The sequence below is a fragment of the Lates calcarifer genome, linkage group LG20 (genome assembly GCF_001640805.2).
Source record: "Lates calcarifer isolate ASB-BC8 linkage group LG20, TLL_Latcal_v3, whole genome shotgun sequence".
Classification (NCBI taxonomy): domain Eukaryota; kingdom Metazoa; phylum Chordata; class Actinopteri; family Centropomidae; genus Lates; species Lates calcarifer.
Window position 1 is genome coordinate 8,878,310 of NC_066852.1, and position 12,485 is coordinate 8,890,794.

General features: G+C 41.5%; 1 protein-coding gene across 5 annotated transcripts in view; it reads right to left on the reverse strand.

Annotated features, from left to right (window-relative positions):
• Positions 1 to 12,485, reverse strand: part of specc1 (sperm antigen with calponin homology and coiled-coil domains 1) — a 66,136-nt gene that overhangs the window by 35,569 nt on the left and 18,082 nt on the right. The window contains exon 1 of one of the 5 annotated variants that reach the window (XM_018691096.2): positions 7,157 to 7,624. The exons of the other annotated variants lie outside the window; for them this stretch is intronic. Within the exon in view, the coding sequence (XP_018546612.1) occupies positions 7,157 to 7,196 (40 nt within the window). The 5' untranslated portion in view covers positions 7,197 to 7,624. Of the gene's footprint in view, positions 1 to 7,156; positions 7,625 to 12,485 lie in introns of those variants that run through there. 5 annotated transcript variants of the gene reach the window in all.

Consider the following 12,485-nt stretch of genomic DNA (forward strand, 5'->3'; position numbering starts at 1 on the left):
AGTGCATAGAGTCTTCAATTTACAGTTGAGGAAGGTCATGGGTGAGGAGTCATGATGAATTAATGACTGCAGGTGGTCAAGTGTCAGAGAGTTGGCACCTAAAATGACGCACTAGCTTCGTCACCACCAAACAAGCTTTGGATGGGAATCTCTGGCTGCCTCTCCTTCTTCCCTTCTGGGTTCCAGGAAATGTGCTGTGTGTTTTTGTCAGTCAGATGGAAGTGGAGAGGAGAGACAGAAAACCTGGTCTGTGTTCCTGGCCTTCCTGTTGTCTGACTGACGTGGCATGAAATAGGTCAATAGGCGCCCACCGGTCAGTTGCTGGGCATTCCTTTCCTCTTACTGGAGTGGAAGATAGACAGAACCCTGGCTCCATGGCTGCCACAGTGGCTGAGCAGAGATTAGCCTGGGTGGTACTGTAACCTGCATCACAACAGTCCAATATGCCACTGAAAACCATTAAAGCACCACTTGTTGATAAAATTGCTCAACTGTGGTATGATACTGTACACAACTCCAAAATCAGAAGTTAGATTAATAACCAATTCTGTAACAAAGTTTACCCCACTTTGTGAATGAAGCTACAATCCTTAAAAAGAGGCTGAAATCTATTCACAGTGTAGGGCAATAAATCATATGCAAGGTGATAAATAAATAAGGAAACAGATAATACATGACAACAGAAGTTCCATGGATCCATGTCAAACAAGGACAACCAGATTTAACATGAGGAAATCAGTGTCTGTGTTTGCAATAGTCAGCTGCGTAAACCAGATATACTGTACACTATCCCCAAGCTTCAGAGATTTACTGAAGCTGATGACAGTCTTCACCTGTCTTGAAAACTGACTTTAGAGACTGACTACGCAAAGGATTTGAATGGTTGTTTGCATTTGGGATAAGTTCATAACAGAATCCAGATTTGTTTGAGATTCTTTGGGGATTTTTTTCTCTTCTGCCATCAGATGAATGGAGGTGCTATTGTGCAATAACACAAAGGGCTCCATTCAAACTCATATATATGCAAACGCATCACTACAAAACCGATTCCAAAGCACTAGGACAGATATGCATGAAGTCAAACAAAATTATCATATTTAATATTTTGTGGAAAGTGCTTTGTAGTCAATGACTTGCCCAAAGCATTTAGTCTGGTCTTCATCAGGTGGAATGTAGCTCAGTTATACTGAGATCAGGTACTGACTCGGCCATTTGAGGACATTCCATCTCTTTGGCTTGAAAAGCTCCTCGGTTACTTTGGCTGTACGTTAATGATTGTTGTCCTGCTGAATAATGCAACGTCAACCAATGAGTTTTGATGCATTTTGCGGAGTCTGAGCTTTTTACCTCTACATTCATCCTGTTCTCTCAGCAGTGAAATCACCAATAAATTCCAGCAGTATTGCAAGACTTCATTCCAGTGTGTCAGCTCCACTGGAGCCGTACATGCCCAAACAACAACAGAACCAGCACCATGTTTGACAGATGAGGTGGTGTCTCTGGGTCATGGGCTGTTCCTCTTTTAACTACACACATTCCTCTTTCAATCATTTTGATAGAGGTTGATTTTTGTTTCATCAGACCACACAACTTTGTTAACTTTGTTCTAGAACTGCAGCCTGTCCTTTCTGTGTCTGTAGCTTATCAAAGGTTTGCCTGTCTTGATTGTTGATGAGAAAACATGTATGCCCACATCCTGGAGAGCTTTCTTATTTTCTGCAGTCATAAAGGGGTTTTTCTTCAACATGCAAATAATTTTATAGTCGTCTGCGCCTCAGTCAGCCCATTTGCCATTTTTTGTTTTTTCCGCCTCAACTGTTGATTGATTGTGGCAAACCAGCTACTCACATGGTCACCCACCCCTTCAGTCCTTATATTGAAAGACAAGTCCGAATCACATCTGAGCTTTTTCCGACAAACATTTTGTAACTAAATATCCAATAACTTTTGAACCTTTGCAACCTGGGCTCTATATATATATATGTGTGTGTGTGTGTGTGTGTGTGTGTGTATATATGTCAAAAGCATTAATTATGCCAAACCTTCTCCGTAAGCAGGAATGCAGTAAAACACCTTATACACTCTAAGTCTGAAGTCACTGCACTGTGATTCTCATGTCAGCAGGCGGCATGTTAATCAAACGGGCCGACAACTGACCAAGCAAACCTTCCACCCTGCCTTTAAAAAACGGCGTGCAGTATTGCAAGACTTCATTGTGTATTTAAGCTGAGCTGCTTGTTTCTGCCTGAAAAGTGAACAGCTCTGTGCCTCTTCTGCAGCGCAGCATGAAAGTGCAGCATGAGAGCTGGCAAGCCGCAGAGGGCCACTTGGCCTGGGTTCTTTGGCTCCTTTAATCATTTTGATTGAATCATTTTAACTGGCCTGCATGCTAAGACTTTTAACACTGTGTCCTTATGCTGATCCACTCTGCTTTACACTACTTATGGAGCCAATACCCTACAGAGATATCCAATAGCACGGCCCATGAGCTGGCCAACTGAGAGAGAGAAAATTTCTTTATGCTCCAAATGGAAAACAGTTTAACACAGTGCTCCCTGAAGGAATAATAATATGCCATTTACATGATTGCAGGTTTATAGGATCAGTGTATGTGATGGGTAACAGGTTGTAATGAGTACATTGCTAAACTTAGCTTTAAGCTCCTGATGATTTCGATCCTAGCCTTATACCTTTACAATAAACATTACAAGACTTGGGATGTATTAGGAGTTTGTGTTTTACTTTCCTGGATTGACCACAAAAAGGATTTAAAAATAAATTCTGTGGAAAGATTAAGCTGCAGAAAGGAAAGGGATTTACAAAAAGGTCAAAAAACAACATCAGCCCCTAATCTCAACCAGCATTTAGGTACTGTGGCTTTCCACTGACCACAGTTTAAGTCCTAACCAACAGAGAGGCCCCCCAACTCTGCATACGGGCTCAATAACACCAGTGCTTGTAAAAGCAACATTTTGGACAAGGCCTGTAGTGCATTCAAGTTCAGTTCAGTTTGGTGAACTTTTACATGATAATTCACACAATCTTGTCAATCCCTGACCTCAGAGAGGACCAAAGAGTCCTAAGAGGAAGCTATCAACAGGCAAGAAGTCTCTACACCTTCAAGCTTCCAGCACCATCTTTTTGTGAGGATGTGATAATGAATGTTACTGTGTCACTTTCTGAAGTAACTGGGCAAAATATAACACACATAATCAATAAAATGACACAGAATAATCCTAATTTATAGTGGTACTATAGTGCTATGACCTTTCTTTAGGCTGTTGTTCTCAACACAGAAACAGCGCTGGGTAGCAGACAGCAGAACCAAAATTCACAGAAGCCCAAGATTACCATCCTCATAGAGGGGATGAACCACAGGCAGCTGCTGACAGATATATAAACCACATTAGGACAAGTTTAATTTGGAATGCATTGAACACACAGTCACAGGCCTAGTGGCTTAAATGTCAGATCCAGCTAACACGTTTTTTAGGGTGTCCGTTTCATACACACATTGTTTGTTGCTCTACCATACATTACTGATCTTTTGTAATCTCAGGCCTGAAAGATATAATGAACCAACTTTGATGTTCAGGGTATAGTCTCCAGTTACACAAACAGGACATTTAAACAGTACACGCCTCCCTCTGCAAACACAAAGCACTGTGGAATGGCCGGTGTGTTTATTGTACCAACTGCTAACTGCCATGGAAAGTATGACTGATGTAACTTCCTCACAGTGTCCCAGCTATCAGAATTTGGACAAACTTGTTTCCTCAAGTTGTATCCCTGCTCTACGTCAATTTGCTCTCTGATACAGTGTTGAGATGGCACAGTAATCTATGAGGTTCCACATTCTTTGGCCTGTTGCTCACTGTGGTGTCAAAGTCTGCTGTGCATGGGAGCAGTGCCCACCAGGCACAATGAATCACTGCTTCACCAGACATAATAGTGGACAGATAAGCATTCAGGATCAGTGTTAATGCCTTGACTCATGGATCTTGGCTGTTTTTAAACATCATATGAGGGGAATGGGTCAACTCAGGCATGGTCTTAGGATATTATTTTCAGTGCTATGATAAATATGTTAGCAAGATGGCTGCTCAACAACAACAATCTCAACAAGCAACAATATCCCTGGGAAAGGGAAATACACAGACACAGACACAGACACACACACACACACACAGACAGACAGACAGACAGACACACAGACACAGACACAGACACACACACACACACGCACACGCACACACGCGCGCGCACACACACACACACACACACACACAAAACTATGATTGGAATTTCATTCCATGTACCAATTAAAAGGTATTGGTTGTCCCACCCCAAAAGATACAACAAAGCTAACAGCAGACTGTTGGAAATGTCATTCAAGTATAGTCTACACACCCACATATCCTGAGAGGTACTCTAATTAAATAGATTAAGCGAAAACACCGGTGTTGGTGGACCATGACTGTGTGCTTTAAAAACACAGGAAGAGCATGAATATATTCAGAAGTGGAAGTACCCAGTAAACAGCAGAGGGAAATTATTAGCCGTTATAATTATTTCATATGTAAAACAGTCCTAAAAAGGTAAGGATAAATATTAAATTCAAGAAATTATACAATTTCATACATAGCTTGGATGTCTTTATCTGACCTTAGTTTTTGGGCCCATACCAGCACTCATTAAAATTATAAATAACTTAATGTTGCTGTGCTGCCAGTAACAGTGAACAGAAAGAACCATGTTATTCCAATGACAACACGCTTATTGCTACATTTATAGCACCCCCTGCTTTCAAAAAACACTATGCCTTTCCATGTTTTTGGCAGCATCCTCAAACATTACAGCTGCCTTCAGGCATCCTGATCAAACTTCTGGAGAAACCACAATTGTCTGAAATTTCCCATTTTTGACCATGTGGAAGTCACAACGATCTATTTTACCCGACTACACAAACATGTTTTCATTCCTTTTATCCTGGTCCCAAATGGGTACGACTGACTGAGTTGTAGCCCTGAAAATAGACCCACTGTTATTGGACTATATTTTACTGAAAAATCATCAGCAGCCGACAACATACTGACCACAGACTCTGGTCTTGGCCGATCTCCTGATGAGCCAGTGGGGAGACAGGAAGGCTCGTTGTAGTAGCCGTCAGTGTAGTTTGGTGCTGATAACAACCTCCTTATCACTGCAGCAGACAGCTTACTCCTTAGCCTGCCACTTCAGAGATAACACCATCAATCACTTATGAACAAATTCCTCCTGTTCCCACGTTTCTTTCCCTTCTTCCAGCACCAGAACTGTTAGTCTACTTTCCAGGCCCAAAGTCTGACAAACCTCAGCTGGCTATGTTTCACTGTCTGGCTGGAAGGAAGACTATTGTGAAGTTTACAAACTTCACTGTCCTTGTTCATCACTCCATTGGTCTTCATCAAAGCAATGAACCCCTGCTTCAATTCAAGGTTTAAAAGTCTGTATGCCTATTAACATACTTCCACCTTGTGAAAAACAGTTTCAAGGTCTTTTGTGTCCTTGGCCTCAACACTCTTAGATCTACAGCTTCATGTTCATGAGTGGGCATATTGAAAAATCAAGCCATTTAACGATCAATTCTAATTTACTATAGAGGCTCATTCGAGAAAATGGAGTGGATTTTTAAGAATAACAGTCAATCAATTGACAATGTAGCTGACTGCTTCATTTCATAATGGAGGTTCATGTGGGAGGGTGGACTGAGGATCACGGAGTACTGTATCAAGCAGGGTTTAAATATTTTTCATAGCCTGGAAAACATGATCAATTATACGACAAACATTCTACTCTGGCTCATTTCATGTTCAACCCTGTGTACTTCCTCATACTACCTGTGTGCACCAATCTCATAATTATTTTGTACCAAGAGTAATATTTAACAACAAGCAGCCCACTTTTGCATACTAAATACAGGATAATTAGTGAAATAAAAAAAATGTAATATTAGCTTCCTTTGTTCCTACTTTTTAACTCAGCACTCAAAAATCTTTTGTTTTGTGTATAACGTATTAACTGTGCACTGTACACTGTGTGTCTGTGTGTGCGCGTGGAGAAGAAACTGGGAGCTAATCTTTTCAAGCATGCAGCAGCTTGCCACCATTGCCTTCCAATCTGAGCCTACTGTGCTCTATCTTCAAGCAACACATGCCACTGCTATGAAATGATGCAGCTTAAACACCCACTCCTGATAAAATACTCCACTATGGTCTTGTGTGTATGGGCGTGTGTTTGTGTGTGTCCATGCTTGTTGCCCTAGCAAGCCACCTGACTCTGGTCTATACAGCATCTATTTTTGTTGGGATGGAAACATGCAAATATAATGACATAACAGTGATTATATGCTCTGTGTGTACAAATACACTGTCTATACATATGTGTACAAATATGAGGAGACTCATAGACTCGCATATACACAAGAACACATATTAAGATGCAAATGCTTGTTTTGTTTAAGAAATTCAGAGAGGTTACAAAGAGATGGAAGAGCTCGGTTGTCTTACGATGAGTGTGAAGTTGCTGCTGAGCGCAGTTCAGAAGCACTTTGAAATGGAAATCTTACGGAGGTGCAGTGAGCTCGGGGCAGTGGAGGGGATGTGAGCCTGAGACTGATGATAACATCTCCTCTGGCAGCTTCCCTCATGCTTACTGTCAGGCACTCACTCAGCACTTTCCCCCCGCCCATATATGAATATCTACACACAGGTGCAAACACACACACACAGACCTGCACTGACTGAATACAGGAACTAAAACACACCATAACCACCATAACTACAGACACAAAAAGTGTGAACATGCTTGCACAAATAAAGGCAGAAGAACGGAGCAGAACAACCAACTTCTAACCCGTTTAAACAGCTTCTATAACTCCAGGGCATATTAATCAATACTCATCAGTCAGCGCTCTGCTGGTGCACATCTTAGTCAGTTCTTATTAGTCGGGACTTGTCTGTCAGAGATGTACTCAGACACGACAAGACAGGAGATTAAGCACAGATCTATTGTATTTAGCAAATGAACGTCTAAGCCTTTTACATCAACAGAGAAAGACAGACACAAAGAGGGGATAAGTGATGCTGAGGAAAACCATGATACAACACAAGCAGACCTGACTCTGTTTCCTCCAGTCTCCCTGCCTGGTTCCCCATGTTGGTCCACTCCGCGACTCCCACACTCCGCACCGGGGCGGACTAATCCAAGAATCCGTGGCTGCGGGGGAGAGAGGTGTGTGCGTGTGTGTGAGTGTCGGGGTTGTTGTCTCTGTTCAGCACCCACAATCAACGCCGGTCAGTCACACAGAGAGGAAACCATGGAACATTAAATTCTTCTTATTCTTCCCTTCCTTTTGGTCTTCTTTTCTTTTCACTACTCCTTCCCAGGACTGTGTGAGTGTGTGTGTGCATGTGTGAGAAGGCAGGCTGTCAGTGAATGACTGCGAGTGTGTGTGAATGTGTGCGTGTCCTCCAGAACAGTGACAGTATGTCACACTGGCAGGCAGGCAGGCAGGCAGCGTCGTGCTCACTTCATTATCGCTGTGATGACTGGAATCAGCTCAGAGGAGGAGTGGCTTCCTGGGCCACACACACACACACATTAACACACCTCCTCCCACTGCTGCCAGCCAGTTTACTCTCACCAATACCAGTTAAACAATGGTGAGATGAACCGTGCCTCTCACTGGTACTGAAAGGACAAGTAAGAGAGCGAGGGAAAAGAGGGTGGAGGGAGAAAGGAAGGAAAGAGGAGCACAAGGAAAGGAAAGGCACTATTTGTGTTTTTGGCAGAGGGTGACAGTGCAGCTCTTGTCTTTTTTTTTTTTTCATGTAAACTTGCAGCTTAGTACCTCTCACAAAATCTCCCCTGCCTGATCCCCCACAGAATCACAACTGTCATTTCCCAACAGATGTCTTCATAAATGAAACGAGATGCTGGGTTGAGGATCAGAGGCCACCCCTAGCTTTCTGTACCATTTTCCCTGTAGAGCACCCAGCAGGAGATGACAGCATGCGTGTGTATGTGAGTGTGCGTACATGTGTATAAAGATGGGGGGTGGTGTGCTAGTTTTGGTGGGGCTGGGTGAAGCTAGTATGAGAATGGCTTGTTATTCTCTGTCTCTCTCATTCACAATGTATACTCAGGTTAAATATTTATGATGGCAGAGCTACAGGGACAAACCAAGTCAGAAGGGAGATTGACTTGTCATTTTCAGCCTCTTTTTGGGTCACCAATATTGCTAATATTGATTTATTTTGTTTTTTGTTTTTTTTCATTATAATTATAATTTATCTAAGGGCCAAAAATATATCATAATTACACCCTGTAACAAAAAACCACAGGAATTATAAAAACCTTTAATTTAAACCTTTAATTTAAATTTATAGGTTAAAACTGCTCAAAACAGCAGTGACTTGAATGATTCTTTACTTCCCCTCTAAAGGTGGCAGCCACAGTGTTCAATCCAACCTTTAGCCCATATGTTGTTTTATCCTATCCAAGTACCTATAATACAGTGTGGTACTGTGATGGTCAAAAACTGAAATTCTCTTTCACTATGAGATGCTATTTATCAGATATTAAAATTCATCATTTACTGCATCATCAATTTTTTAAAGCCATACTTGACACAGATAAGCACTGATATTTTTAGTAGTATGAGCATCTATGTTGCATAAGCTCAGTGCTAGCAGCTTATTTCTCTCGTGCTCACTGCTGAGAAGAACCAAGGAAATAAAAATGAATTTTTGAAGCTGCATTTTTCTCAGCGTGTATTTGATGCATAAAATATTCTAATCTCCAGCCAGAAAAGTCCTCAAAAAAAACTCTCCTATAGCTGTAAAGAAGGTCGAGTTTGCTGCATGATTCTGCCCACGTCAGGCTGAATATTCAGCACTTTGATACAATACTGCACATAGCCGCTTCCAAGCCTTTCATATCCTATAATGTTGCATAAACTGTTGGTAGATTTTCCTCTTCCTTTCTTAATATTCTCCTCTCGCTTCATCTTGGAGCAGCACATCCACCTTGGTAAACAAACATGCCTGTATGTAATCCAGCTAAGAATGTTCTCCTCACCACAGGACGTCCATCTCTGTGGGCCCTCTTTCAAGATCTGGCAAGACCATTTCTCTCAGTCTTGCATCTTTAGGGGACTTGTTGGGGTCACAAGCTTCTCATGGAGGAATTTCAGACTTGATGCCAAAAACTCTGGTCAACAAACCTAAAAGGGGCCAGGTGTGTTTATGTCTGAGTTGATGCCAGATCTGTAGATACAGTATTAATTCTGGCCTTTGAAGCAAACCCTTTACATGCACTGTACTGAGTAGGAGGAGAGCTATTCCCGCTTACCATAATCCTTTTTACACTGCATGCGTGATAAATGAAGGAGTACATTATCATACTGTATATACTGTAATGTATACAGGACAGGGCGGTATCTGAGCTGTAAACGTTAAAGGTGTAAGTTTTTTGCATGCATATTTTCCATGTATGCATGTATGTTTTCTTACTGTTTGTGTCTGGCATGGCTGAGTGCTTTTGCTGAGGGGTCCCAGTGGACTGAGGCATGTTTGATTAATTCATCGGACAGATATGAAGAGCTCAAGGACCATGCTTCTCACTCCTCCTGCCTCCCAACAATGACACACACAGACAGGGCCCTGCTGGGACCACATTACTGGTGTCTGGAGTCTGAGTCGTGCATCATAAAACTCACACACGCTCTGGGTCCATAATATTGTCAGCTTGCCTTTAGTCTCTCTGCTCTGCTTATCCTTCGCTAAGACTGTTAAGGTCAACTGACACGCATCATACATCCATCCTCCTTCTCTCTCGACAGTGAATTGGCACTATGAAGAAATGATATGAGCTATGAGCTGATTAATAGGGAACAGTCATCTGGTGTTGCAAGCATACCTCACATATGGCGAAGCCAAGCTGAGAGGAGCAAAAATAATGACCTGTGTTTGGTTGATGAATATTTAGGGAATGACACAGCAAAAAATAATTCTGGTCCACTGCAAAATGCATTTGAATCAGCAAGCACTAAACAGCATGTAGCAACTCTCTATGACTAGTGACTGGGACTCATGACAACAATACCATTGGTAGAGGGGACTGACAAAGCATTATCTCTGTGTGTGAGATATCATGTTGCTATTCTATGTTTACCATCAGCAGAATCTCCCTCACACATGAGAGCACTTCACGCTTCTTGGTAAAGCTAAGCTAATTCTGATGATTCACTTCTGCCTTTTTGCTGAGTGAGATTTATGAAGTGACAGTTTTATACTGAGACATATCACTCAGGAGAATGACACCTTGCAGCGGACACACACTGACACTGACAGATGCATGTGTTTTCAAATGTGCAAACTCTTGTCAAAGACTCAACAAGTTTGTTATCAACTTTTACCTGCAGGCAAAATATGATGCTGCCAAATATATTCAGCTGGAGCATGGAATACACTATGAAGTAGGCCTAAAGAGGTAGAAACCTTTAACAATCCTACTTTTAGATCCTAGGTGATCTCAGTATGAGATAACTGTGTACTGTATTGTACTTTTCTGTTGTATTCAATGATGGTGCCCCAAAAGAACAACATAAAAATTATATATTTCAAACCTATTTATTTATTGCTAACTTATTTATCAATTGATTAATGTATTAGACAATTGGACATCATACTTTGTAATCTCCTACAATGATCACTGTTATCCTCTGATGACTCTTCAGGTCTATTATCTGAGATACAGTATGACAACTGAAACAACAAAATGCATCAAAACATCACACCACTTATAAACGTGGTTGTAGAATGCTGCAGAGGGTGAAGTATTAGTAGAGGTGGATACATGCTGAAGCAGAGCCTCTGAACAGGAGGTGTGACTCATATGATAGCAAAAATGTTCAATGTTGTTCTTGAAAAAGATTCACTGAGGGACTTTTATGCTAAGCTTAATGCTACTATTAACAATCAGTGTGAGAGCATCAAAGAAACAGAGGTGATGAAAAGTACCTGTCTATGAAGTGCCCGTTTATAAAGTTATGCCCTGCAGTCACCCCTACTGGGCTTGTTATTTATAGAGCAGGACAGTCTTATCTCCTTCTGTCTCTTCTCCTTGCACACTCCACAGGGACTCCTCTCCAAGTGAAAGCTTTACTGAATTATTGATGAGGTGTTTTAAATAAGTCATCAGGATGAGGCTGGGTTTTAACCCGTTGTCTGACAGCACAGTAGAGTTGGTAAAGTGCCAATGGGGAGAGGCACAGGACTCCATTAGCAAAAATAACAGTTTTTACTCATTAGTGCGGCATGCTGTGAGGGCAGGCAAGGGCGGGGTCAGACTGCCAGTCATCAGACCTTTTTAGCAAATACTGTGTGTGTCAGTGTTTGTGTGTGTCTTACTGTTTTAAAGCCTTAAAATGTATTGTGATTGCATTCCTTGGTCCCTAAGGCAAGCCTGGCTACTCTGCTTGAATATTGTTTTTTTTTATAGATTTAGATTTAGTTTTAAAGTCAGAAAACAGCCTTTTATCACACAAGAACAGTGACTACAGTGAGATCTGTCATTTGCAGCACAAAGTCCATAGCTACAGAGCTGATATCTGGTTGGAAATTTCAGATGAGAAAGCACTACAAAATATTTTCCAACATCATGGTAAAAATGGCAGTTTATGCCTTATGTGGGCAGGTGTGCCTGATTTCATGCAGGCAAAGCGGGCAACACAGATCCATTTCATGACTAAGGAAAGACTGTTGTACTAAACAGAATTTGAAAACATGAGAAAATGGCAGGTCCTCACTGTGCTGCAGTATTTTCAAAATGATACTAATTAGCACAAAAATCATCTATATTGACAGTTTCTTTGATTTTCTGTGTAAGCAGAGTATCTCAAGCACATCTGACAACTTCAGAAAAGTATGTTTTCACCGCTGAGTAAAGAGTCTGTCATGTATCCACAGTCTAGTCACAAAATGTACTTGGACGTCCTCTGAGAAAAGACTCAATTACTGCCTGTCGTTGATGATGACAGTTCTGCTGCATGGTGCCTCAGAGCCCAGTAAGTCCTGATCGCTTCTTGTCACTGTGTAATGTCACGTATCAACTAGGGAGAGGCTCATCTGTTTAGGACCAGCCTGCTGGATGACAATATCACTGAGACAAGCCTGAGGATACATCTCAGGATTTCAGGGAACACGTTTATCCCAAAATGTCATGATGCAAATTTTGGAGTTTTTTTCTACTCTTCCCTCAAAAACTAAATCTTCTTCAGAGAGTCATTCTTCTTCCCTTCTTCACCAGTACATGCAGATGACACTTGAGACATTCCCAAGCACTACATCTCAAAGAGTTCAAAATACCACAGATCACCACCTCAATCTATATTCAAATCATGACATTTCCCTAATGTGAAAATTTCAGTAGCTCTCTCAGGT